We start from the raw sequence: 27,393 nt of genomic DNA on the forward strand, positions 1-27,393 counted from the left end.
GTGATTAGGAGAACATTATGATTAAGACGTAGGTCATAAGAACACGTTAATCTTATTATGATATTTATTTTTAAGGCCTTATGGAGGTGATTAATACCAAAATTACGACATGCTTTATTAGTCACGTTGATAGAGGTTTATTTAGACACCTTAATCCAGGTAAAATTGTTCTCCTGCGATTTTTTTTCCAAGTAACAAAACACTGGTGCTCAATGCGCTTATAGAATGATTTCATTTTTCACGGCTGCTGCACATGGAGATCTTTAACCCAATAACGTGAGTCATTCAGGTTGCAAGTAAACAACATCTATAACACACAGGGAGGATCTGTCTTCCTCCACAGAGATTGATACCGCTCTCACGTGTGTCCTCTAAACGTGGAGCTACAGCCAGCAGCTGCTTTTCAGTTGCTTTATAGTCTTCATGTAAGACTAAGCTAAGCCGTAGCTTCATATTTAGTGGACAGATATGAGAGTGGTTATCGATCTCCTTATCTAACTCTCAATAAGAAATTGAATGAGCTTTTTTTCCCCCTCCTCATAATACCAAACCAGAAACCACTTTAGTTACTAAGATAACCAAGAGGGATTCTGTTTACTGGGTCATGCAGACCTGTGCAGGATGTCTGAATTAACCCAGGGCACCATGGGCAGTGAGTAAACACGCCAACAGCAGCAGTAAATTGTGTAGTGTGTCTGATGCTGACCTAACTCATTCCAGAGGCTCCATGGTGGTCGCATGTACCTAGTTCATTTTGCCAAGCTTTCCCATCCAAGTCAATTTCACAGCCCGGCTGTGGAGAGTTTTTTTTTCCCCTCTTTTTTTTGTCTTTCAAACTCAATTTCAAAGAGTTCTGGGAGACAGCAGCGGCTTCAGTGTTGGTCGATCACATTTTCTCATTAATTTAAAGGCGCTGTAGATGCCTTTCGATTACAACATGAATAATAAATAGGCCTGTTAGTCTCCTTGGTGGTGGGAGTGGTCCTGTTTAATTCAATGTCCATCTATGTGTATTAAGGAAGCTGCTTCTCCACGGTGAGAAAAAAAACAAAAAAGCAGAAACAACCTTAGACACATGACATGGTTGTTCCAGACTTAATAAACAACCCGTCAGGATGTGTTATACAGAGGGATGTGCCGGTGGACTGAGCTGCACAGAGCAAAACAGTGCCGGTGTAAAACCACTATTACACGCAGAGCAGTTTAAGGTTGTGGTGCTGGAGTGTCTCAAATAACATTTTTCATATGCTGCGAGACGGGATGGTTCACTTTCTGCAGCGAGATTAAGTGACAGCCCTCCATATTTCAGTGTGATTACAACTGTATCACTTTCCCGGATCAAAAGCTTTGATGCGACTTGAGCTCCAATTTGCAAAGTAATTACAGTTTTTCTCTGTGGTGTTGGGGGGGAGTAAAAAAAAAGAAAAGAAGATCCCTTCCCAAATTAAATGAGGGAGAAGGTGGATGAATTGACATTCTGATGCAGAGTCAGTGCGCTGCAGGCGTAGGTGCACAGGGTCAATGTGCATCAATTTGTGAGCAAGACGTTAAACAGATCACAGATCTTTGGCTCATCAAGTCATCGTCATTCACCGGGGTCTTCCTCATTATCATAGCATTAATCCGATGTATGAAACCACCATTAACAACGCAATAGGTCGTCTACCTTAATAAAGCACTTCCTCCTGGTCTCACATCCAGTTTGTACAGCCTGTACTTTTCCTGTGCGTGACGACTGCCGAGGTGTTGTGTCTCCACCTAAAGGTAACCCGGGGAACTGACGGAGAGTCCCTCTGTGTTTGTCTCTAGTGTGTGTGTCTGTGTGTGTGTGTGTGTGCCCCACATGACAAAATGCTGAACTGATAGGCAGGATAATCACATAAACACTCTGAGCAGCATTTTAATCACAACCAATTATAGATCTCTGTCATCTTTAATGATACATTAGGTACAAGCAGATATGATTAGGCTTGTGAAATGAGTTAAATTCAAGGGAGATACTGTATGTATCCAATTACAGCCTCACATCTGTATAGGTTTCCATCAAAAATATCAGATTAAGTAAAAGATCGGCTGTGTACTGTGCGTTACATATGCTTTATTATTCAGCTTGAACAATAATTTTAACATTATTCTAGACAAATGTATCATCATTCCTGTGCGTCTGTACAAAAGTGGCTAAAAAATATTAAATATGAAAGGAGAAATTACATGAATTGAGAAAGTTTTTCCCTCACTTTCTCTTCGATGTTTGCATGGTATTTCATTTGGGCGAGCAGCGCTTTGGCAGTTTGAAGCTCCCCTGATAATAAAAGAAAAAAGAAAAAGAGAGAGTGCAAAAGGAAGTTGAATCAATGACTCACTCAGCAACTTAAAGGTAAGCCTCAGCATAGATTAGAAAACAAACAGAGGGGACGAGTGGGAGGAACAGAGAATATTTCAGTGCAACATCTGAATATAATACCTTTACGGAGGGCAGCGTCTGTTTGCTCCGTCAATTCTGCCAGTTTCCCTGCAAATGAAGGAGGAGACGAGTTCCAGCTCTGCACATGTTAACAAGACTTAGCACATATGGTGCTTCTCATTCTTAGAGATGCAAAGAAACAAAAAAAGCCCACACACTCGCCTCTGAAGAGTTACTGCTCGATTTGAAGTGAAAATAACATTAGGGAAAATCAAAGGGAAATACTGTGTCAACACAGTTCTGGCGTGTGCATCAGTCCAACATACCGCACAGACAAATATAGACCAGATCTGTCATGAATGCCTCATTGATTACTGTTAGATTTTGTACCTTCCTTTTTATGCATTGTCAATCAAAGGAAGGCAATTATTCCTATTCTGTCATTAGTTATGCCTTGAATAATGTATGTAATTACCACTCTCTACAGTAGTTTTTAATTGTTAGTGCTGGTCTCGTCTGCGTATGCATGCACACCCACGAGGTGGGTTTGTTTGGTTGCACTGTAAACAGATCCGCCGCTAGCTCCTCTGTTGAATTTCTGACAAAGTAGCTGCACAAGGGGGGGAATTGTTTGTAGTGTTAAACGCCACTTGCTGTTACCATGGAAACCACAGGTATCACCAAATCAACCAGAACTCAAATCTTTACCCTGGAAAGTAAAGCATGTCTCCACCTGCTCAGGCTTATAACCATGCTTCTGCTGCCAATATTGTATACATACAATATAAAACTACTCTTATTTTGAAATAGCTGATGCGTAAGGACCAATTAACCGGGCACTTGCCAAATTCCCCTCATTTAATTAGCTCAAGTCACTTACCCACACTCTGACTGAATAAACTGATGAGACATATTCGTTTACCTTTGGTGTCTTGGGCGATCTTATTGGCTTCTTCTGGGGTCTGGGCTTCATCAAGAGCTTCATTGATCTCCATCAGCTCCATTAGAAACTCGGCATCGGCCCCGGAGTCGGTGCCCTCCTCTATTCGCATCCCCTCCAGCTCCAGCTGAAACACAGGACGGCAGTTCATCAAGCTGCACGGCGCCTTTAAAAGCATGTCACTACTCCTGAGTGTCAGATGGTAAAGATGTCTGTCTCTTGAAGGGGAGATCAGACAGACAGGGATTGAAGTTATGAAAATAAACTGTTCATTAGAGGCAGAGACTTCCCACTCACCATGTAAAGACCGCGACTCAAAGGCTTTTGCAGAGTCTTGTATGCTTTGTTCACGAGAGCCGACTGGTTTTCCGAATACTCCTGTTCTTTCTGCAAGAGAAGGCTCTGTTGAGTTTTGCTTCTAATTATGACGAGTTCATTCTGTATTCATTCCTCCGAGAAGGAAAACCTGTTCCATTGTGATTTCTGACTAACATGCTTTGCATTTTGAACAAATAATCCAGATTATCTAGAATTAAATATCAAAAGAGAACACAATGTGAGATATTTTTACACTTGGCCATCCGCACCTATACCACTGTCAACTTTCTAAACGCTGAGTCCTTGCCGTTATAGTGTCAATTAGATGTATGACGTACAACTTCCCTTTTGTAGTCGAGCAGCAGAGGGACCCTTCAAGCCATGCAGGTGCAAGTTTGACACGACAGATGTGCGGAAACAAGACGGGAAGGAAAATATCTTGGAAATGGTTGGCAGATCTGAGTACATTTTGCAGCTATCAGGTCTGTCAGCTCTCGAGAAAATCAATAGTCTCGAGCTCCGGCCCATGGGCCCATCGTGTGGAGCTGTTTCTGTAATAACAACCAGTGCAGTAGGTGGCTGCCTTGTAGCCTTGTATAAGTAATGAGTTTTCTATATATGATGAAGACCCCCGAGGCTAGAGGATGTCTAATTAAGAAAAAATGGCCAGAGGTGCTGATAAATAAAACAGAGTCAGTACAATATTGGACAGGTTGTGTGTGAGGAAACCATTTAGGCGAGCTCTTCTCTCCCTCACACTCTGCTGAATATGAGTTTAGCTTTCATATCATATCTTGACAACATTCTGCATTGTGCTTTTCCACCCGAGTGTACAGAATAAATTACATGTGAAGCAACAGACCTCTGCTCCTCCTAGTCTCCATAATGTTTATTCTTTCTAAACTGCCGTGCACTTTTCATTTTTGAAATGATTCATGCGAGGGGGAGAAACCGGATGGTGTGAAACTTTTTGTCCACTATTTGCTACTTTGTGAAATAACCCTTAAACGTATTTGACTTTAAGCTGCTCACAACCATCGGTCTTATTTTTCAAAGTCGCACTTCCTTCTGTGACACTTTTTTAAAGCTGATTTAGTCGAGACTTTTATGTAAAATATACTCCTACTTTTCTCATCAGCCCAACGGTGCTTTGGGCAGAATGCAATTTAGCAAGCACCTCAAATCTATTTTCTATTTTTCCCCACAAAATTCCAGCTTCAGAGAGGTTCACTTGTCTCCTTATGTAAACAGACAAACCAAAAGTGAAGAGGAAGATAGAGGCTAATTTATTTCCTCGGTCCCTCTGAGTTTGCTGCGTGCATTTTAAGAATCATTTCTTAAAGCGACAGGGGCGGAAATATCCCAACTTTTAGGGTTTAATATGGGTCAAGCTTTGAAAAATTTCCCATAATGCAACTTGATAGCACATATTACTAAGCCTTAAAGCTGCCATTCTTCATAACCTGAAATTGTATGCATTAAGTTAGTGGAATACCCATTAAAAATGACTGTTCACATGATTTGCTTTAAGATACTTAATTTTTTACATTTATATAAAGGGATGAGGTAAGAGCAGTTCACATATATCCATCTAATCTTTTTTTCTATTTGTCATTTAATTTATTTGTTGTTCAATCAAGAAGATTGATTTTGATGGCTATTTCAGGTGAAACAGCCGAACATTCATGATTTCAGCCTCTAGACTGTGATTGGAATTTACAATTTTTCTTTGTTGTGGTCATGAATGAACTATCTTTGTATCTGGGGGTGTTGGCCTTATAAAACAAGCAATTTTTTAACAATTTTAATCAGGCATTTTCCCATTTTATGAAATTTCATAAACAACATAATGAACTGATTAATTAAGGACGTAATTGGTATATGAATAAATAATGAAGGTAGCCCTTAGTTGTCGCCAATAATTAACTTCTCTGGATGGTTTGAGGTAGAATTTCCACTGACTTCTTTTCCTCCTCTGACCAAACATGTTTTTAAGTCAAAAAATTGGATTTTTAGTTTTAACGGCACAGTTTCTTTGGGACATATGACTCATAATTTCTCCCTTCACCAGATATCGATTGTAGCAAAAGTTATGAAATATATGGACAGATGGAGGAGGAAAAGGTCTCCATATGTCAAACTTCAATCTTCTCTTACTTAACCTTTATTTTTAAGATTGTTTTAAGTTACGAGTTATAGTATTTTGTCATCGACCTTTTCACGGAAGACATGTCAAGTTGTCAGGTGTAATTAAAAGGATATTAATAAGGGCTTAGGGGAACCATGTCCATACTCGTGGTATGGGTGCACTGCAACTGCTTTACAAGGGCCACTGCTGTTGTATCAATCTCCACCTTTATTAATATTATGTGTTTTATTGTACTGTGTGCATTGTTGGACATGTGTTATGTCTTATCAGTTTTTATCAGACAACAATTCAAGGTTCCCATGCCGCCTGCTGGATCACTTAACAGAAATGAGCCATCATTTTCCCCTGTGTCCCCTATTCGCAATCATACAATAAAAAAATATGAACAATTGAACTGTTTGTTTTCACTCTATTTTCATTTTTGCTCATCTATGTGATGGCTTTTCACTTCTCTGTTGTTTAGCTCTTGACTCCTTGGCCTTGTTTGCATGGTTGCATAATGTAGGAAAGTTGCTTTGTGGAGGCAACATTCGAGACAATGTACTTTCACAAAGCCAACTTTCAATTCTGCACAATATCATTTCCTTGACCGAGTCGCAATGTATTATACTAACAAAACAAAAATGCACAGTCAAGTGGCCTAATAGGGACAAAGGGTCAGACCCACTTTCCTGTGTCCACTGCTGCTAATAGATAGGAAAGCTTCCACTGACTCACAGACCATCTCTCACAGCTGACCTCTGCTCAGACCCCCACCCCTCCCCTAACCCCCACTGCCTACCACAGACTTCTGGCTGAAGTTGTCAGGATGTAGAGACCTCTGGAGCAGCAAGTATCTTTTCTGTAGCTTTTGTGTGTCCAGTGTGAATGTGTAGTCACTGCAAAGAGGCAACACATGGCGTCAAAAAAACAAAAAAAAACATAAATATATAAAATAATAATAAAAACCAGAGGGGGAAAGATACTTACCAATCCATGATCTTGAAGTAAGACGCCCCTTCCTCTGGGGGTTGCACCACATTGCATGACACGCAGAAGAAAACAGGCGTTTTATCAATAGGCTTTTTGCAGTTCCAGCAGTTCTGTCTGACTTGGCCTGTGCAGTAACTCCTCGGTGAGTTGGCTTGTGTAGTGGAGGAGGTTAACCCTCTTCTCCCCTGCGCTGAGGCTCTGACGTTCACGTTGCGGTGCCATGCGTCCTTGGTAGGGAGGCTGCTGCTGGTGGACATCCAGTGTGCGGCTGGACATGTAACAGCTTTATTATTAACAGACAGGCGGTTCGTCATCAGCCAGCTCGGGTGCAGAGCGGCGGCCCTGGACGAGCACACAGCTCGCAATGAGTTCAAAGACAGCATTTCTATTCTAATGTTAAAATATACTATAAAGTGCTCAGTCAAAACATAGGATCCTCCTGTCAAAACATCAACATCTTCCTCTGTGTGAGAGATACAGAGGAAGCAGAGATCTTCCTCTACCTTTTCCTAACCGCGCCCACAGCGCCACCGCTCGGCCGGAGACCCGGGACCAGAGATACACGGTAGCTACATAAAAAGGACTAGACGACTCACCCAACTCTGCTGTCCACTGACACGGCGTCGCCACCACACGGCCGCCATCTTGCGTCGGTCTAGCGCTCACTCCCTCAGAGCATTATGCCTTCTTCATGTGCATGTTTTACTGAAATAACCAAGAATTTGGCCGGTTTGGTTCGTTATGGACATCAGAAATGCAGTTACGATGCTGCATACTTAGCAGTAATAGCTATACACGGTCAAAATTTCACCGAGTTATGAGTTGTTTTTTAGTGCAGTTGACTGGATCATCCACCTTACTGCAGCCAGAATCAGAGCGAGTTGACAGATGCAAGATTTTTTATTTTATTGTTTTATAGAGCAATTGAAAAATACATATTCTCTATGAGGATGGGGAATACAGGTGGGGAAATTAAATGCAGTGTAAGTGTAAAAACATTTATATATGTTATGTTATTAAGCCTTTATTTCGAACATGTGGTAGTATAAAAAAGATACTAACACAAGACAAAAGCAAACAACAACAACGAAACACAAAAAAGCAAATAGCAATAGATTCATAGATTTATGAAGGGAAATAAAACAAAACCAGACGGTGCGAAGGAAACTGGCCGACCCAAGATGGCCGCCTGTGAGTTACGTCTGTGTTGTCCGATCCGATCCTCCCTCTTTGGTCTGGGACCGTCACGGAGCTGCTGCTGCTGCTGCTGCTGCTGCTGGAAAGAAAAACAACAGCTAGCATCATGCTGAGCTGCTAGCATCAGCAAAACACAGTTTGTTAGCAACTACTGATGTTATAAAAGTAGCGTTGGATTTGATCGCAGCCCACTAAAACGTTGTAAGTCCAACACCTCAGCAGTTTTTTCTTTCCTTTAAGCGTCTTAAGCCGTTTACCACCGCCACATAAAACGTCATGGTCTCAGCAGGATGTAAACTTTGGAGCCGGTGTGTGTAGCTAGGCTAGGCTAGCTCACTAGCTAATAGCAGCCTAGCTGAGTTTGCTAACGCGTTTTAACAGCAAAATGTGTTGTTATTGTCACCATTGCTGGTACACAGCTCGCTAGCAGATATTAGTTCGCTTCCATAAATCCAATTTGTCATATGATTTAGTGTATACAGAGGGAAAACACCCAGTTTTAACTTTCACGAGAAGCTCACCGAGCTAACTAGCATCACGACAAAGGCACTCCATGCTAGGGTGACGAGCGCTGACTGATGGATAAAAGGGGTTTATCTATTTATACTAAAACAAAAGTATCTGACAGCATAATGTATCTAATAACGATAAACCACCTACTCTTTTATAACAGACATAATGTTTATCATATGATACTGTTTAGACATGACTTGTTTCAGATTATATGCACACAGGTGATTTAAAACTTATGAACAGCATGATCCATATTCATGTCTATCTCCTAATATGTGTATATCATTTCCAGATCTAATAATCAAACTTCATGGCGATGAGTCGGGGAAAGGTCCATGAGGAGTTTTGGACACACAAAGAGTGGCTGGTCCACCAGGGACATCATCAAGCACTGGAGCACAGATAACACCTCCAAACTTGTGAGTATTTCAGGTGTTGAGTGTGCTCCATCATCTAGTACCCCATCCAGTCATATGCAAAGGAATATGTACACAGTATGAGATTGGAATAGCTGTTATGTGTACAGCATTTTCTTTGAACCGGGGCCAGTCTAAAGTATGCTTATTTGGCCAAGGATCAGACTAGGCGTCTTGACTCCTCTCCGATTTTTTACAGTTTCCTAACAAAGAACACCGCTGTGTTGAATGCCAGCTCTTGATTCTTGTTGTGCATGTGTAGGTGTGTGTTTAGTGGGGGGCGGTGGCTGGGGTGCAAAAGGTGACGGCAGATTATTCCAGAGAGACACTGGTTGGAGACAGCAGCTCCTATAAGATAAACAGGATCTCCTCCTGAAGGTCGAGGGAGGTGCTTCTCAAGGCCCCCACAGACAATACTCTGGGTATTATTAACGGAAATGGCTAAGAATAGAGAGCAGGGGAGCAAGGTGGCTCCTCTGGCGTTCGTGTTGTTTGGGTTAAACGAGCCAAAACGGAACATCATCTGTAGACGAGTGACTTTCTTAAGCTTACATGCAGGGTGTGTCGCGCTCACACAAGGCTAGAGGTTGATTTGGAGGGCTTATCTGGCTCTGATGTACAGCAACAGCAGCGGGGTGGTTGTGGATTACTCTTGACCGGTTATGTATGGAGTCATTTCATTATCTTACATTTTGGATTTGTAAGTAGAACAACTTTTTCAAGTGAATTAAGAGCCTTTTTATATTTCATGCACATAAAAGATGTTGTTCAATTGTACTTTTTCTATTTCGGTTTGGTGTATTTTTCACCAGTAGTGGAGTAATAACCTCCTCTTGCTGCCCGTGTCTCGACTCCCGGGTGTAGATTTGAGGTACAACACAGCTACATATCATTTACTACTAAATAAGGTTGGATGATGTGGATAAAATCCTCTATCACAGTAAATATGATTGTATTTCTCAGTGCTGAACAGTATTGGTCAGTTTGGGTTAATTCAATAAATACTTGTCAATTCAAGGCACTTTATTGCATTGATACAGAAATTATATAAAATCCAGTTCAGCCCAGCTGTACTGGTCATTGATGGGGGTTTTTACCGTTGATTTTTGCATTAAAGAAAAAATAAAGTCTGTGACAGACACAAGTTCATGATATTTGCACGTTTTCTTCAGCAGGATAGTCTTCACAACTGATCATCACATTTATGGTTCTGAAACATAAATACAACCACCAGAGTTAAATGCTGCAAGGCTCAATGAGTTACATCACAGTTGCATGAGTTACACCATAGTTGCAAGACTTCAGCATTACCACCTCTAAACTTCAAACTTTTTTGACATGCTTACTCCCTCTGTAAAGTCTTTCATCCTAGAAAGTTAGTGATAGTTTACAGTGAAGAGTGCAAGCATAAACACAAGGAGAATGTAAAAGTGGACTTCCCTTGAACAACATACCTTATTCCAGACATCATTTTTGGGACGAGAGAACCAGCATTAGCAAGAATGCTAATTTATGCCCCACTTTTGGGACTTGTTCTTGCAGCACTCATTATAAAATGTCCCAAGTTGGTAGTAATACAAAGAACCATTACCCTGGAGTCAGTATAAACACTATTACAAAGGCATTGGCAATTGTAGGACTGATTTATGGCACTGTGGTCTTATTGCTGTTTGTTAAACTATTAGATTTTTCTACCAAATTTTGTGAATACTTAAGAATCAGAATGCATTTAAAAAAAAATAATAAAAAGATAAAATATTCAAGCGCTTAGTTTTGGCCAGAACGATTGTTTTGGTGACATAGTTGGCAATATAATACCAAAACAGGGATTTGTGTGTGTTGGAAAATTAGGATGCGGTCCATATGAAAATCTGACACATACATTTTTCATGATTAAGCCAATCTTTGCCCAGTAATTTACTAATTTATTATGTTAAACAGCTTGCATAGACATTCTAGGAAAACGCTAATTGCACATGTGATGCTTCTTTTTTTCTCTCCACGAGGACAGCCAATTAATTCTCCAGCTACATCTAACAGGGATCGAATTAAAATGCAGATAAATTGACTTATATTATGATTTGCTGGTTTTCCATTTGGCTACAGCATTTGAAATGCCATGTCCAGTATGACATCCCTTTGAAAGCAAGATTAATTGTGTCTGTTAAGAAGTGGGCAAATGAGTATCGCAGTAGCCCACTGAAGTCAATCAAGTGGTTGTTTGTCACAACAACAATTGGGAATCTCTATTTCATTGCTCCTGACAGCCTTCAAACTAATAGTGTGGAATGATCTGATGTATGACCTTGTTAGTTATCATTGTAGTATTGATTTGTCCTCTTGGTGCTGTGTTGTAGTCCAGGTAAAGGCTGTTCAGGTATTGACGGGAAGGATAATTTGATTTCTACAACACTGTATTATATCACTCCAGTCTGTATTTATTTCCTCAAATACTCTTTTTTTTTTTTGAAACAGATAAACCATGATCCCCATCACCGAGCTGCGATACTTTGTGGACACACAGCCAGCATACCGCATCCTGAAACCATGGTGGGATGTGTTCACCGACTACATCTCCATTGTTATGCTCATGATTTCTGTGTTTGGAGGGACACTGCAGGTCACCCAGGACAAGATGATCTGCCTGCCCTGTAAATGGGTAGTCAATCAGACCTGCAAGAGGAACTTCAACTCCACCCTCTCAGCGTCACTGTTCATGGAGCCCAAAGGGATCCAGTACGATCTGGACCGCCACCAGTACAACTATGTGGATGCCGTGTGCTATGAGAATAGATTGCACTGGTTCGCCAAGTATTTCCCCTACCTAGTTTTACTCCACACCCTTATTTTCCTCGCTTGCAGCAACTTTTGGTTTAAGTTTCCACGGACTAGTTCCAAACTAGAGCACTTTGTATCCATCTTGCTGAAATGCTTCGACTCCCCTTGGACAACGAGGGCGCTGTCGGAGACGGTGGTTGAAGAGAGCGACCCGAAACCAATGAAAATGAACGGCTCGATGGACCACAAGGAGTCGGTCATCAGCGAGGATGTTGAAGCAAGCGTTCCTATGCTGCAAAGGACAAAGACTCGCTTTGAGCAAGGCATTGTAGATAGAACGGAGACAGGGGTTTTGGACAAAAAAGAGGGCGAACAGGCGAAAGCCCTGTTCGAAAAGGTGAAGAAGTTTCGTATACATGTCGAAGAAGGAGACATTGTGTACAGACTGTACATCCGTCAGACTATTATCAAAGTAATCAAGTTTATTTTGATAATCTGTTACACGGGGTATTACGTGCACGATATTAAATTCAGTGTTGACTGCTCAGTAAATATAGAGAGTCTGACGGGCTACAGCGTGTATCGCTGCGCCCATCCGCTGGCTACACTTTTTAAAATCTTAGCCTGTTTTTACATTAGCTTAGTGGTGGTGTATGGTTTGATCTGCATGTACACACTTTGCTGGATGCTTCGGCGCTCTTTAAAGAAGTACTCCTTTGAGTCGATACGGGAGGAGAGCAGCTATAGTGACATACCTGATGTGAAGAATGACTTTGCATTTATGTTGCACATGATCGATCAGTATGACCCTCTGTACTCCAAACGCTTTGCTGTGTTCCTCTCAGAAGTGAGCGAGAATAAGCTGAGGCAGCTGAACCTCAACAACGAGTGGACACTGGACAAACTCAGGCAGAGGATAACTAAGAACTCTCAGGAGAAGTTGGAGTTGCACCTTTTCATGCTGAGTGGTATTCCAGACACAGTGTTTGACCTGATGGAGCTGGAGGTCCTCAAACTGGAGCTCATCTCGGACGTCACCATCCCCCCGATCATCGCCCAGCTGATCAACCTGCGAGAGATGTGGCTCTATCACACGCCAGCTAAAATCGAAGCTCCGGCGTTGGCTTTTCTGCGCGAGAACTTGAAGTCTTTGCACATCAAGTTCACTGACATCAAGGAGATCCCCTTGTGGATCTACAGCTTGAAGAACCTGAGCGAGCTTCATCTGACTGGGAATCTCAGCTCAGAGAACAACCGTTACATCGTCATCGACGGTCTCCGAGAGCTCAAAAGGCTCAAAGTTCTTCGTTTGAAGAGCAATCTCACCAAGCTACCTCAGGTGGTGACTGACGTGGGCATGCACCTCCAGAAGCTTTCCATCAATAACGAAGGCACCAAGCTGATGGTGCTCAACAGCTTGAAGAAGATGGTGAACCTGACGGAACTGGAGCTCATTCGCTGCGATCTGGAGCGAATACCGCACTCGATCTTCAGCTTGCACAACTTGCAGGAGATCGACCTGAAGGACAACAACCTGAAGACCATCGAGGAGATCATCAGCTTCCAGCACCTTCATCGGCTGGTCTGCCTTAAGCTCTGGTACAACCAGATTGCCTATATTCCCATCCAGATTGGCACGCTGACCAACCTGGAGAAGCTGTACCTGAACAGAAACAAGATCGAGAAGATACCCAGTCAATTGTTTTATTGCCGCAAACTACGCTTCCTGGACCTGAGCCATAACAACCTGACCTATATCCCAACAGACATCGGCTTCCTCCAGAATCTTCAGTACCTGGCAGTGACAGCCAACAGAGTGAGTGCTGAATATTACAGTTATATAACCATTTAATTGTTTGTCGCTTGTATAATAGATTGTTTTTTCTGTTTTGGTTAATTTGCAATAATTTGTTTGTTATAAATTACAATCTCTCTCCTTCTCTCTCCCTTCACAACAACCTCCCCGCCTTGAAATACAGATTGAAAGTCTGCCTAATGAGCTGTTCCAGTGCAAGAAGCTTCGCACTTTGAACTTGGGGAACAATTGCCTGCAGTCTCTGCCGTCGCGCTTCGGAGAGCTGACTGGGTTGACACAGCTAGAGCTGAGAGGAAACCGCCTGGAGTGTCTGCCTGTGGAGCTGAGCGAGTGCCGACAGCTGAAGAGAACCGGCCTTGTGGTGGAGGAAGATCTATTCAACACTCTGCCCACAGAGGTTAAGGAACAGTTGTGGAAAGTTGACAAAGAACAAGTTTAAACAGGTCTCAGGTCGCTGTGAGCAAAAACAGATACTCACGAACGAGGTCCTGACACAGGAGGAGTGCCCATACTGTCCCAGAGGGGCTTTGCTGAAGCAGTCAATAGACTGGCTGTGGTGTACTGTCAGTAAGGTTGGGTATCAAGAACCAGTGCCAGTTTGGCAAAACCAAAATATTGTTTCTGGTTGTTTCCTTAGCCCCCCCTAATTGTCCAATTGATTTTGTTTATTACCCTAGAAACACTTCCCTAGGTTTGTTAGCCAGTAAGAATGCTTTTTAGCAACATTGAAGCAGTGCCATTGTGACTGGCAGTGTGTTACACATGAGGTAGCAAAGTGATCTCTAAGACTTCTCCTTCCTTATTGCTGTGTAATCACTTGCCTCGGTTGTTTGAGCTGTATAGAACTCCCAGTTGCATCATAACACAAAGAAAAATCAGAAAATTGGAAAAAAGACAGGAGGCTGTCCAGAGCTACCGTCACACAAACTTCAACTCTGGTTGTCAGTGTGTGTGTGTTTGTTTGTGTGTGCCTGCTCCAGTGGGACGAGAAAAGCCTTCAAATACCTTAACGTGTGCTTATATTTTGGAAAATGTCTAATGCAAAAGTATGAGTATGATGTGAATTCCGCAAATAAGGGAGGTTTAATGATGAGTCATGACAGGAAAGGTTGTAAATTCTGAGTTCCTTGTGTGTGAGAAAGTCTTGTGTAAGGTGGGGAGAAGAGGTGTGTAATAGTGCACTGTGTCGATTTTGGTATTGAGAAAATGGACCTTGTTTTGTATTGGTACCAACTACTGTATTTGTGGTATTGGGACATCTCTCTGGCAGGATGAAGTGGTTGATGGTCTCTTTCTGAGGAAAGATGAGTGGTGTGTTTGAGGAAGGGCAGTTACTGTACTAAATGCCACCCTGTGGACTAGCATAACAAAACAAAAACTCCCACACAGTTACATTATTGAAGCATCTCAACAGGAAGCGGATACCCAACCCTTACTGTCAGTGTACTAAGCAGTGGGAATTGAGCAAATCGTTTTTCATAATCGTGCTGCATTCACAGTTTTTGTTTGCAATGAATTGCACAAACCAAGATGAACAAATATGGGGAAAATGCTGAAAAAGTTTTTTAATGAGATGAATCATGTCTGCAATTTAAGAATTTATATGAAGCTTGGGATTAACAGTGATGTTGAAATGTGTTTCAAATGCTGACAATGTGTCTGAAACTGAGAAAGCTGCTTGACTGAAACCTAGATTGGTTTTAAATCTTGATCATGGTGGATGCAACCACTGGTCTACATGTATGCCCTGAGAGTTGAGTATTAATGTCTGCAAACAACAAGTTAAAGACGAGACCTGTTTTCTTTTCAGTTGTTTATTATAACACTGTTATATGATGTTTCTAATTAATGGGAAGTCATTTTGTTATTTTGATAAAAAACTGAACTGTTGCTCAAACATTGTGCTGAACATTGTGTTCAGTGTTGATGTTGTTCACGTGCATGTGAGTTTACAACCACCTTTAATGCAAACCTTTAATCTTACTGCTACACAATGCATTAGGGTGAGTTGAAAAATAATTTAGTATTTTAATCTGAGTTTTTTTCCCTTTTTTAATGGAAGAACAATGCAATAAGGTCCTAAATGGCCATTTCTGAAACATCATTAAGTCTAAAAATTTTAGCCATTTGCGTCTAAAAGCTTAGAGCTTTAATAAACAAGTGACATTCCACTTAAGGAAAATAATCAATTTAACTTAGTCATTTCACTGACAAGAAAGATTAGAAGGTGTTTGTTTTTTTTAAGAGCTATTGATTTCAGGTCAGTTGCCTTAACTTTTAATTTTACTCATTTGGGGTTTTGTCATGTTAATGTTCAGTTATTTTTGTCGTAGCATCTGTTCAGATCAAACGATCAAACTCTTGACCAGGTTGTGATGCAGATACTTGTCTTTAAGCTGCACTAGACTACCCAGGCCAAAAATGGTAAAGGGCAGTTTTGTTGTTTTATATTTTTCCTCAATTTTTTTTTATTTTGAGTTTCATCACTTCCTGTGGAATTTCAGTAACCGACCATACTTGACACCAGTAATGGATTTGGGCAAATACGTGCGTGCATGATGTCTCAAATGTGATTAATGAGACATTCTTCTCTGTTAAAGCCTCAACTTGTGACATTCGCTGTGCTAACTTTATTTGACACTAAAGGTGCAGTTTGAGTGTAGCTTTAGTCTATGAGCTAGTTTCAACGTGCACTGCTGACAGCTACTGAAACGGCTAAAAGTCAGAAGGAAATGAACATACTGATTTAAATGATTCAGTGAAACATATTAGTGAAAGTGATCGAGAGAAAATTTGCAGTTGGGTTTAGATATTAATCACTGAAGTGACACAAGCTCATTTGGGAATGAACGTGGACTTTGTAAGATTTATTATCATGTCATGGGTTTTTATTTGTGTGTGTGTTTGTTTTCTGCCAGATACACTCATGTCATATTTGAATCTATTCCTGTCAGGGAAATTTAAAAAAAAAAAAGACAAATTACTAGAGAAGTTTTAACAATCACAGAAAATCACAAATTAATATTTTAATTTTCAATAAGAAAAACATAGAATAATAAGATATTTAAAACTCGTCACCTTCACATGAACAAATGTTGTCTGTTTCTTGTCATAAATGGGCTTCCGTAGTTTTCAGGTCAGGTCGTCTGATTGTTCATATTAATGTCTCTGGTTTCAAAGTGTGATTATTTGTAGAGAAAAGTTAAATACTCTTTGCCATAGAGAGTCTTTTTCTGCACTTTTTTCTGCATTCTGCCACCGTGAACAGCATGACGCTAAAAACGTGGATTTTGAGATCAATCCACAGCACAACACACACAACAACAGGGGTCTTTGTGTTTACTGTTGAGAATACAATATCCGTTTATGTTTTAATAAACCTAACTGCAAGAAGAGTTGGACCGTAGCAATACACAGTACAATAACTGGGTTGAAAAAGCATAGGAATAGTTGTGTACATTTATTTCACGGACGTGTTTAACTATCCTATATCGTGCAATATTGCCTTTATTTAAACTAATGTACTGACGTAGTTTTCTAACGTGCATGGGCATTCTTCTTCGTCACGCACATTTTACCAACACAATGGTGAGAATTTCAACATAAATAGATTAGAGAAGATTTTCTAATCCTAAAGAATGCTTTTGCACTACAGCACCTCTCCCACAAGTTAAATTTAGGTGAATGCAAGCAATGGTATACAATTTAAAATGTATACAACGCATGTTTTCTGCTATGGGAAAGGGTCAAGTAAATGACTGCCAGCCATGAGATTAGAATGGTGTTTCGTTAGTATTTATAGAAACTGGACACAGAAAACAAAAATGTATCTTGTCTTTACCTTTTAAATCCGAACTGGAGCATTTTAAATGATATCCAGAATGCCTCAGCAACACACCACAGATTAAGACAATCAACTAATGTAATTAAATGAGACATCACAATTGTCAAATGTCAAGTCTTGTATTGAGCACTGCAAGTAAATGGTCAGTATATTAAAATATTAAAAAAAGACATTGTGTAGATTGCTGATAAATAGATTAGATTTTTGTCTCACAGTAGTTGTTAATCTTTTTGTTCTCTGTGTTTTCCTTTTTTTTATTATATAATTTGACTCATTTTATTTTCATTTTGACAGCTAGTAGTGTTATGATAGTATACAAACTAAATTTCTCAGGAAACCAGCTAGTACTCACTTTCTTTTTTGAGTTGATTGCCTATTTTTTTATTACACCTGGTATTTTTATTTATTTAAACAGTTGTGATAACATTTTTATATGCATTTCTATACATTCTTTTCTAGTTTGATGTATTTAATATTGACTGCTGGTTTAAAACAAAATGTGTTTGTGATTTTAAAGAAACCACTCGGTTTAACCTTGATTCTGTGTTTTTCTTTTCTTTTTTTCCCCCGTCAATGACCATGTATTAATTGAGCTGTGTCATGTCAGTTGAACCGTTATTGTGATTAGCACAGATGAAGTGTGTATGAGTGTGTGTACGTAGGTTTGCATAATGGGACTCTGTCACCCCTCAATGTCCATGTTCTTTGTCCTCTTAAAACTGTTATTTTTGGGTACAAAACTAATTTCACTGTTCCCTGACTCATTTCCAGTCATCACTGGAGATGTACTTTTTTTTTCTTTTTTTAATTTGCCAAAATATTTCATTATAACGTGAATCCTCACTGCAACAGTATTGACATGAATGATGTGACAATGAGTGACTATTCTGTTTGAACATGTCTCATCCTCTCTTGTACACCATCCACTAGGGTAAAAAACAAAATAAAGTTGGTTGACCAAATTTGTATTGGTTTCTGGATGTCTTCTTTTGGTGTTGAATATTATGACCAGTCAAATTAATGCTGTCTTCTGCTATAAAACCACCAAAGATACCAGTCAATCAGATTGTCATAATGCTTGTTTTGATATTTTTTTAATGCTCAAACATTGTGCAGGCAGAGAATTTCTAATATTGAATTGTCAATAGACTGGCTCTGGTGCAGGGTAGTTTGCCAATCCATGATAACTTTATAAACACAAAGCTATGTTATTTGTGACCATAAATCCACCACTAATACCGTTATAGTTGATGTTATCAGAGCCTTACAGTGCATCCTCCTTTATTAGCTAATATTGAGAGTCTCTCTTGAAATGAGCCCCTAAATCCAGTTGGACGACCTGTCATTTTTGTGGTCAAAATAATCACATTACCCTGGCCTGAAGCAAACTAATATTCAGTCAGAGAAGACCTTGCACTTTAAATGTTCAAATACTTTGACAGAGAGGATTGGGGGATCTAATGTTTATCTGTCCATGTCCACTACATAGTAGACTGTGAGGTTCACCACACAGTTGCAGTTGAATTCAAAATGTCTGTCCCCATATGATGTCAATTGTAAAATAAATAAATTAATAAAGAGTAGTTTTATTTAACCACTGTAATGCCCGTTTGAAGCAAATTTGAAAAATACGTGGCGGAACCTTCGACGCGGAGTCACTGTCTCCAGACGGACTTGTTTCTCCGACACACTTGTCCACAGACGCCCGGGTTTGAAATGGTAAATTTCATTCTTGAAGTTTTCAGGATTTTTATTGAAATATAATTAACTAAGTAGCCTAATGAGTTATTAACTAATACTGTGTTTTAACGCAGTTATTCCAGCTAGTAGCCGGTTTGCTAACTGCGGCTGTATAACGTTAGCGTCATAAGTTGTTCGTGTTTAGTAAAGCTTGCTAGGCGGTAAACATCACTGAGCCTGTTGAGCTTTTACGTTTTAGATTCAATTGTGTTTTCCGCTCTTGTTTATTATTTTTCAGGCTGTTACCCTTCACACAGATTTGGGAGAAATCAAAATTGAATTGTTCTGTGAGCGCACACCGAGAACATGTGAGGTGAGTGACATATTTCTCTTGTTTCATTTTACTGTAAACCACATGGTTGTAACTCACATTACTGTCCACTGCACAAGTTAGATTTGTATTAAAATGACTGAAGCTTCTGTGCCTGTCTCATAATATCAACATCCATCTCGTATCGCCTATGTTGATGCGGTCCATCTCCTCTATGGTTTTATCGCACTTGTTTGTGACTTGTCTTTTATGTTTGTTTTTGTCAATCACTTTGTAAACTCGTGTTTTTAAAGATGCTATATTAATAAAGTTGTTATTGTAGTTTTTATTAAAGTTATCTGGTTGTGAGCTATTAACAGTAAAGAGCTGTTTAGGACACTCTGTACATAGAAGCTGATGTCTTTAGGTTATTGCACTCTGGTTAAGTTGCCTTGTTGTGACATGATTCATCAGTGTGTATTATTATATTGTAACTGTTATTTATTTATTAAGTTGAAAACTGTTTTAACAGTAGCACAACAGTCAATTGTGGTGTATCAGGGCTCCAGACTGCCTCTAAATTGATCTAATTGTAATTTTGCCCCTAAAATTTGAGACAGTGCAAGTACATTTTTCATCTACTTGCACATGTGCAACCAGTAAATTTGCCAGGTTTTTTTTAACGCTAGTGAAATGCGAAAAGGGCGACTCAAAGAATCTGGTATCTGTCATTTCAGGTGGCAGGCCAGTGTGTGTGAGAATCATGAATGAAAATGTTAATATTTGCTTTGCAAGTCGATTAATGGTGGTCAAATGTTATGCTTGCACTCCTAAAATATTAAGTTAGGGGCCACTGTGCTCCTAGTAAAAAAAAAAGTCTGGAGCCCTGTGTATTCTCCTTAATGAAGTCATTGTACATCACAACATGTCCCTTGTGATTATTATAATCATTATTACTATTTTTTCTTTACTTTTACAGAACTTCCTTGCTTTGTGTGCCAGTGGTTTCTACAATGGCTGCAACTTCCACAGAAATATTAAAGGCTTCATGGTTCAAACGGGAGATCCCACAGGTACAGGGACTGGTCTTGTGTCTGCTCAATACCTGAAATGTCAGAATTAACATTTTTTACTTTATGGATTGTGGATTATGGATTTTGTGCATTGCAATTTCATTATGCAGGCACTGGCAAAGGCGGGACAAGCATATGGGGTCGCAAATACGAGGACGAGTTCAGTGAGCATTTAAAAGTGAGTGCTTACTTTGGATTGTTTTTACTGAAATATTGTCCATTTAAGGATCAATGCTGTAACTTTTGTTTTCCTCTTATTTTTCATATTCCAGCACAATGTGAGGGGAGTGGTCTCCATGGCCAATAACGGCCCCAACACAAATGGCTCCCAGTTTTTCTTCACATATGCCAAACAGCCACATCTGGACATGAAGTACACAGTGTTTGGAAAGTATGTAACCTGTCTACTGATAAATGAGTGTACATGAGATCAAAATAGTGGGAAGGCTGTGGAGTGATGATTTGGACCCTAGACAGCTGGTTAGAGCATGCTTGACAGTTATTGAATTTAATTTATATTCAATGTAATATACAATGTATAATTTAATTTATACTTATTGTATAACTAAAGGGAACCCACAGGCCTTTTTGTACATGCAACTGCATCACAGCAGCTCATTTTAGAGTGTCTGCTCACATCTCACTCTCTTCAACATGTAGGATTATCGATGGCCTGGAAACACTGGATGAACTGGAGAAGCTGCCTGTCAATGAAAAGACGTTTCGACCGCTGACTGAAACCCGGATAAAGGATGTGACCATTCATGCTAACCCTTTTGCTGGATAGTTGATTTAGACTTCAAGGCCTTTAACACAGCCATGAACTCAGATTTGTCTTTCTTTTTTTCCAACAAGCAAAGTGATACATTGCATTGTAACTTGCCAATGTTAAAATACCTAACATGAGTCATCATCACTGAGCCTGTGAATTGTCAACGTGTATAAACAAAACTCAGTTGTTGTTACACCAGAATTTTACAGTAGAATTTGAATTAAAATGTCACTTTGAGTGAAAAATATATCTTACAGTTTAATAAAACGAAACATCTCAGTCACTGTTTCTCAACAATGACAGATTTGCTACTGTAGCTTGATGCGCCTGTCTAAATTATTCTCATGTCACTGCCTTTGTGTATTGTTGGTTTGTTTGTTTTTTACTATTCATTTTCATGTTTTCAACATAAAAATAAAACACACCTGGATGTTTGCTCTGAATAGACAATGTAAATAAATTGCCTATTTTTTTTGTACTAAATAAAGCTTTTATAATTATCAATTTGTCTTTATAATGATTCATAAATATATAGTATTTGTGCAAACAAAAACAAAAAAAGCAAAACAAGAAAGGTTGTGGTGAGTGTACTGGAGGAGTTGTAGTCCTGTATGAACTACAAACGGGAGTACCTGTCGCGTCGTATCACGTCATCACTAGCGGACGAGTCACTGGTACAAGCACGTTCATGCAAACAGGCTGTAAACTCTACAGAAATGGCCTCAGACGATGCATATAAAGTGAGTTTACAGCCTTTTCTGTGATATACCATTGTTTCATTGTATTACATTTATAATGGCGTCAATATATTTCGAAGTAGTATATGAAGTTAGTCACAGCTCATTTATTATTCGTGGCTTAGTACTGTGTACTGTGTAACACCTGACAGACATTTGCCTTGTGTGTGTGTTGTAGATTTGCTCTCTGAAGGGGAAGGTGACCCTGATAACGGGGGCCAGCTCCGGTATCGGGGCCGGGACCAGCATCCTGTTCGCCAAACTCGGAGCCCTGTTGGCTCTGAACGGCCGAGACGTGGACAACCTCGGCAAGATAGCCAAGCAGTGCACCGACTGTGGAGCTGCAGAGGTGCTCACTCACTCACTTAACTCACATGTCCCGTTAACCTTTCACCAGCGTATTAACATGTTGACACTGTACAGAGCATACAGTTATTACAGGTTGTACATTTCTATCTGTGTTTTGCGAGCTGACAACCTCCAGCTGTAACTTTGTGATGATAAACTTATATGCGAAAATGTAGGCTACAGTCAAAATAAAGAGCCCCAATGCATTATGGGAAAGGAATTAATTGTTTTTCTTAACCAATTTTTTAAATTCTTATTATTTGGGACATTTCTTTATATTATCAAATTGACACATACCCTACAGAAACTAAATGTAAATAAATGTGGTGATTTGATGTTAAAATGGTATATCAAGACATGGCATGCAGTGATTTGTTCAGTATTGCATAAAATAATGAGCCCCAATGCATTATGGGAAGCGTAAAAAGTATATTGACTATATATTTCCAACATGTTCTCAAGTTTGGAGACACACTTCTTTATTGTTAATTATGCAGAAAATATCATATATATAATATAATATACATATCACAATTTGATGCTGGCATCTAAGTTAAACATAAAATTGTATTTCAAGACACGCAGGGATTGCTTCAGGATTGCATTAACACATTTTTGACCCGTTCACGTCTACAGTGTCACCGTCTAATATGAAACGTGTGTATGTGCATTAACTGTGCAGCCTTTACTTGTTCCTGGAGACCTGACCAACGAGGAGAATGTGAAGAAGGCGGTGGAGCAGACCATCGCTCACTTCGGCCGGCTGGACGTCCTGATCAACAGCGCGGGTATCCTGGCCATGGGCAGCATCGAGACCACAGACCTGGCCCAGTACGACAAGGTCATGAACATCAATGTCAGGTAGGATTTAAAAGAGATATGGAGAGATGATGTTTTCTGTTTTGTATTTGCAGTCTGTGTGGAGGTTCTTGATTAAATCTAGATATGAGTGTTCGTTTAGAATTGAAAGTGGAGGTTTTTTAGTAGATATAATTGCATCCGTCGCTGCATTAAATTCGTTTGTGTTGTCAACAAAGCAGAACATCCGAAGCAAATTCCAGTGAAGGGGGGAAAAGCTTGTTGAGTGCACCCACAGATTTGTGTAAAGAGGGCATCAGGCCGTAGCTGTCATGAATCCTCAGGAACATTAGACCAGTGACACCATTCGCCAGCCGCATAATCTGAATGTAACAGTATCAATATGTGGGTGGAGGTGTGATATTGCTGCTTTCACACTTGCAAAGTCCCATCACAGATCTCAGGCTGCAATTGTCCTTCAGAGATTCAGTATATTGCTCAGTGTATTCTCAGTCATTTTATTGAGTGTGCCTCCTCTAAGTTTTGCTTCCTGTTCCAGATCTGTTTACCATCTGACTCAGCTCTGTGTGCCGCACTTGATCAAGACCAAAGGCTGCATCGTCAACGTGTCCAGTGTCAATGGGCAGAGATCAGTGAGTATTATGCAGCACCATCTTTTATTAATCATGTATCATCACTGATAACTTTGGACTTTTTCTCTCTGTAGTTCCCTGGTGTGTTGGCCTATTGCATGTCCAAGTCTGCTATTGACCAGTTCACACGCTGTGTAGCACTTGGTGAGTTGAACCATTTTAGCCTGGTATGTTAATTTTTGTAAAAGTTCACTGTGACAAGAAATCACACGACTGCCTTTTTATTTCAGAGCTGGCAGAAAAACAAGTCAGAGTGAACTCCGTCTGGTACGTGCACTGATCGTTTTACTTTTGCCTAAATTCACTTTTAGACTTTTCTCCCTTCTTATTTTAGTTCACATACCAACTGTTGTGCAAATTGTTTTGGAAAAGTTGTTGAAATCAGTTTTAGCATTACTGTTTTACTGTAACATACTGTATATTTGTGCTTTTATCTCATCAGCCCGGGTGTGATCATCACAGACGTCCACAAGAGAGCAGGACTGGATGAGGAGCAGTACGCTCAGGTAACACATAACATGACACTGCTGCATCTTGCACATACAACTAAATAGTACTGTGAGGTCATCTGGGACTTTATCCTATTGTTTTTGTTGTTGCAAGGATTAAAGGGATAGTTCAACATTTTGGCAAATTGGCCCATTGCCATAATCCCTATAGTCATAGCAGTAGGTTTGTTACCTTTATTTGTCGGTGCAAGCTATTCTTAGAACGGCGGAGCAGAGCCGCGAGCTGCTCAGAGCTACGCTACGGAGACTAATGGGATTTCTTGGTTTCCCTCATCAAATACACAATCCAACAACTCCAAAACGCTTTCGTGGACAAGTTGTGACCTGCACATTCACCACGCTATGAGATAGCAACAGAACGTTACGAGACAGAGTTGTTTTAGAGGCAAATGCAGAGACTGCTTGATGAAAAACTGTACCCAACGGGAACACGTATCAGCGGTTTTGCATGAATTTACCTCAAAAACAACTCTGTCTCGTAACGTTCTGTTATTATCTCATAGCGTGGTGAATGTGCAGGTCACAACTTGTCCACAAAAGCGTTTTGGAGTTGTTGGATTGAGTATTTGATGAGTTTGATGAGGGAAACCAAGAAATCCCATTAGCCTCCGTAGTGTAGCTCTGAGCAGCTCACGGCTCTACTCCACCGTTCTAAAAATAGCTTGCACAGACAGTCAGAGGTAACGAACCTACTGCTATGACTATACAGGGATTATGGCAATGGGCCAATTTGCCAAAATGGTGCACTATCCCTTTAAAGTGTATTTTGTTTTAAATGACAAAGCTAAAAAACTACCAGTAATTACATCCTTGTTCTGTCTTTTTCCTCACTAGTTTCTTGCCAAGTGTAAAACGACCCACGCCCTCGGCCGGCCAGGCGAGGTGGAGGAAGTGGCCCACAGCATCGCCTTCCTGGCATCAGACGCTGCCAGCTTCATCACTGGAGTCAACCTGCCTATTGATGGAGGTCGCCATGCCATGTGTCCGAGATAAGACTGTGTACTCTAGCAAACAGCAGTCTTGCTAATACAGTGCTTTCCAACTCCAAAGTCCATCTGTGTTTTTGTGTTCAATGAGGGGAAAAGTTTCAGACGGAGAAGAAAACATCACTTCAAGGGCGTGATTTTTTTTTTTTTCCTCCATGTTTACAAAGGCAGTAACTGTCAGGACTTGACGGTCTCCAGGTGTGAAATGAGGAGAAGGGAGCCGAAATGGCAGCGTCGCAAGTAGGCAGTTTAAATGCATTTTATTATCTGGCTTTGCTATGAAGTCGTCTTTGATGAATAAACAAAACAAATTGAAAGCTGCTTATCCGCAAAGTTTTCAGACATTTATTGAATTACCTGTGAAGTCGTTAGGCTTCATTCACACAGCACAAAACGTCTGTACAGACCAAAAAAACACTGCAAGCTCATGTACTGTGGTAGTTTTAATGTTGTGTATTGTACGAAATCCTCTGAGTTTGTCGATTGGTGGGGACCAACCATCTTTGCTGCACATTTTAGTGACAAATGCATCAACAGTAAATAAAAAGGCTGGTGATGTCCTGCTGACCGTAGAATCGTTAAAGCTCCAAATGACCAAAAATGTGCTAAAAACAAGACTCTGATGCCTGTTTTTGAACTGGAAAGCTAATCAGAATTTAAATAATATTTAAATAGAATCCACCGTAGATAATAAACGTTGCATAATCATACATTTTAACAAATAAAAAAAAAACTTAACTTATACTGTCAGACTTGTACAAAGAATATTGAAAATGTTAAAATACTACCTTGAAAATATAATTTAACGAATTTGGCCTGCGTGTTTACAATCTTCCCTTTTTTCTTTTTTTGTTTTCGTAAAGCACAGACGTCGCGCCGCTGAGAGCTGACGAGAGTTTATCAACTGTTGTGTCGACTGTTGCAGCACCAGGTGTCGCCTCTGGGGTCATCGCACGTTAGATCGGACGACGACTCGTTCGCTGTGAGATAAGAGGCGCAGGGCGAGGTAGCATCTGGACACACTTTTTTTTTCTTTTCTTTTCTTTTTTTTTTTCCTCGGTTCACACTACTACGGAAACCCTTGGCTCCACCTAAACATGGAAAAGTACCACACAGCAGTTGTTTGTGTGAAGATATCTGTAGAAATGTGGGGTCCCTCGGCACTGGACAGTTAGTTAGAGGCTCAAATAGACTTACCTGGCGGCGGCGTGCCTGTGTGTCTGAGGCACACTGTATACCTGAATGAGTGATATGGTGTCGATACTGTGTATGCCTAAAGGCTGTGGAACAATAACTATTGCACTTTATATTACAATATACAGTACATATACATGTATAAATAATACTTTAACATTAAAATAGGAATTATTGCATTTGCAGGTGTAACTGTTCCATATTTCTGTACAGATCTCTTGAAAAAAAAAAAACTTTTTTTTTTTAAGGGTTCTTGCAAAGTCGGGTATCAGACCGTGAAGAAAATATGATACAACATGGTCCGAGAGATGACAGAAATGAGATATTACTTCCAAAAAGGGCCGTTCAGATCTTGTATCGCACAAACAAGTCTCTGAAAGAAGCTTATTATTGTTTTCCATAGGCTGATTAGTGCCAGAAGTCTTATCTCTGCATTTCCAATGGGCTTTCATCCTCTGGTGCCCCCTCCGGTTTCTGCAGTCCAAGCATATTTTGTAGAGAGAAAATTGGAGAGGGGAGGGAGGGGGAGAGAGGGGTGGGACGACAAGTCTCCTCCATCCACCTTCCTCCTCCATGCAGTCACTCCTTTGGTGGAGTATTCCTGGCCCCACTCCACAGGGCGACTATAAGAAGCACACGGGTCCGACCTCGAGGTGGTAGCGTGCGCCCGGTTCTGCCGTCGGTAGGTTGAACACGTCCACTATGGGGAGTAAGTTGGGGTCCTGGGTCTGGAAGATGAAGTGGGTCTGATGCCATCGGCCGTCTTTGATCTGAAAGCGGAGGGTGCAGGAGGACACGTGATGAAATGATATCAAAGGGTAACGCTAACTCTGCTCTGGCTGTAACTGGCTGTGCAGATAGTTAGTCTGTTCTTTGGGACGGTTCTTTCTCTTTCTGCTATTTATGCTGCACAAAGCAGTGAAAATTGACTCTTTAAATATTCAACATCTTTCCATTCCCACAAACAATGCCCTGGTTATTCTTCA

General features: G+C 40.4%; 5 protein-coding genes across 5 annotated transcripts in view; 3 read left to right on the forward strand and 2 right to left on the reverse strand.

The window, feature by feature from the left end:
• Window positions 1–1,875: 1,875 nt before the first annotated feature.
• hscb (HscB mitochondrial iron-sulfur cluster cochaperone) lies at window positions 1,876–7,352 on the reverse strand. Its single transcript, XM_085786287.1, has 6 exons — window positions 6,781–7,352; window positions 6,593–6,689; window positions 3,642–3,731; window positions 3,327–3,471; window positions 2,465–2,512; window positions 1,876–2,302 (listed from the first exon to the last, which is right to left on the reverse strand). The coding sequence occupies exons 1-6, from the start codon at window positions 7,164–7,166 to the stop codon at window positions 2,208–2,210; spliced, it is 861 nt and encodes a 286-aa protein (XP_085642413.1). The 5' UTR covers window positions 7,167–7,352; the 3' UTR covers window positions 1,876–2,207.
• A 1,448-nt stretch (window positions 7,353–8,800) lies between these two features.
• lrrc8ab (leucine rich repeat containing 8 VRAC subunit Ab) lies at window positions 8,801–17,515 on the forward strand. Its single transcript, XM_085786288.1, has 3 exons — window positions 8,801–8,912; window positions 11,385–13,503; window positions 13,667–17,515. Exons 2-3 carry the CDS (start codon window positions 11,392–11,394, stop codon window positions 13,940–13,942), a joined length of 2,388 nt encoding a protein of 795 aa, XP_085642414.1. The 5' UTR covers window positions 8,801–8,912; window positions 11,385–11,391; the 3' UTR covers window positions 13,943–17,515.
• Window positions 8,814–21,502, forward strand: ppil3 (peptidylprolyl isomerase (cyclophilin)-like 3). The gene is made up of 6 exons (XM_085786289.1): window positions 8,814–8,912; window positions 19,326–19,400; window positions 20,317–20,410; window positions 20,521–20,588; window positions 20,683–20,801; window positions 21,071–21,502. Exons 1-6 carry the CDS (start codon window positions 8,829–8,831, stop codon window positions 21,195–21,197), a joined length of 567 nt encoding a protein of 188 aa, XP_085642415.1. The 5' UTR covers window positions 8,814–8,828; the 3' UTR covers window positions 21,198–21,502.
• A 306-nt stretch (window positions 21,503–21,808) lies between these two features.
• LOC146981241 (uncharacterized) lies at window positions 21,809–25,540 on the forward strand. The gene is made up of 8 exons (XM_085786290.1): window positions 21,809–21,922; window positions 22,098–22,268; window positions 22,950–23,128; window positions 23,625–23,718; window positions 23,793–23,862; window positions 23,949–23,985; window positions 24,161–24,224; window positions 25,062–25,540. The coding sequence occupies exons 1-8, from the start codon at window positions 21,899–21,901 to the stop codon at window positions 25,218–25,220; spliced, it is 798 nt and encodes a 265-aa protein (XP_085642416.1). The 5' UTR covers window positions 21,809–21,898; the 3' UTR covers window positions 25,221–25,540.
• The window catches only part of col27a1b (collagen, type XXVII, alpha 1b), a 74,782-nt gene continuing 72,926 nt past the window's right edge, over window positions 25,538–27,393 (reverse strand). Inside the window, exon 61 of the mRNA XM_085786292.1 lies at window positions 25,538–27,177. Coding sequence (XP_085642418.1) covers window positions 27,031–27,177 — 147 coding nt within the window. The 3' untranslated portion in view covers window positions 25,538–27,030. The remainder of the gene's footprint in view (window positions 27,178–27,393) is intronic.

This window comes from Trachurus japonicus, chromosome 9, assembly GCF_045865225.1.
Source record: "Trachurus japonicus isolate A0001 chromosome 9, Traja_1.0".
NCBI lineage: Eukaryota > Metazoa > Chordata > Actinopteri > Carangiformes > Carangidae > Trachurus > Trachurus japonicus.

Bases quoted from the DNA above. Each gene is read 5' to 3' on its own strand.
- hscb (XM_085786287.1), bottom strand. From the start codon at position 7,166: ATGCTGTCTTTGAACTCATTGCGAGCTGTGTGCTCGTCCAGGGCCGCC. The intron at 6,690-6,780 runs GTAAGTATCTTT...GCCTCTTTGCAG, and splicing joins TACTTCAAGATCATGGATTG to TGACTACACATTCACACTGG. The intron at 2,513-3,326 runs GTAAACGAATAT...CTTCATTTGCAG, and splicing joins GATCGCCCAAGACACCAAAG to GGAAACTGGCAGAATTGACG.
- ppil3 (XM_085786289.1), top strand. From the start codon at position 8,829: ATGAGGAGTTTTGGACACACAAAGAGTGGCTGGTCCACCAGGGACATC. The intron at 19,401-20,316 runs GTGAGTGACATA...TTACTTTTACAG, and splicing joins GCACACCGAGAACATGTGAG to AACTTCCTTGCTTTGTGTGC. The intron at 20,802-21,070 runs GTATGTAACCTG...TTCAACATGTAG, and splicing joins AAGTACACAGTGTTTGGAAA to GATTATCGATGGCCTGGAAA.
- lrrc8ab (XM_085786288.1), top strand. From the start codon at position 11,392: ATGATCCCCATCACCGAGCTGCGATACTTTGTGGACACACAGCCAGCA. The intron at 13,504-13,666 runs GTGAGTGCTGAA...CTTGAAATACAG, and splicing joins TGGCAGTGACAGCCAACAGA to ATTGAAAGTCTGCCTAATGA.
- LOC146981241 (XM_085786290.1), top strand. From the start codon at position 21,899: ATGGCCTCAGACGATGCATATAAA. The intron at 23,719-23,792 runs GTGAGTATTATG...TTCTCTCTGTAG, and splicing joins GTGTCAATGGGCAGAGATCA to TTCCCTGGTGTGTTGGCCTA. The intron at 23,986-24,160 runs GTACGTGCACTG...TTATCTCATCAG, and splicing joins GTCAGAGTGAACTCCGTCTG to CCCGGGTGTGATCATCACAG.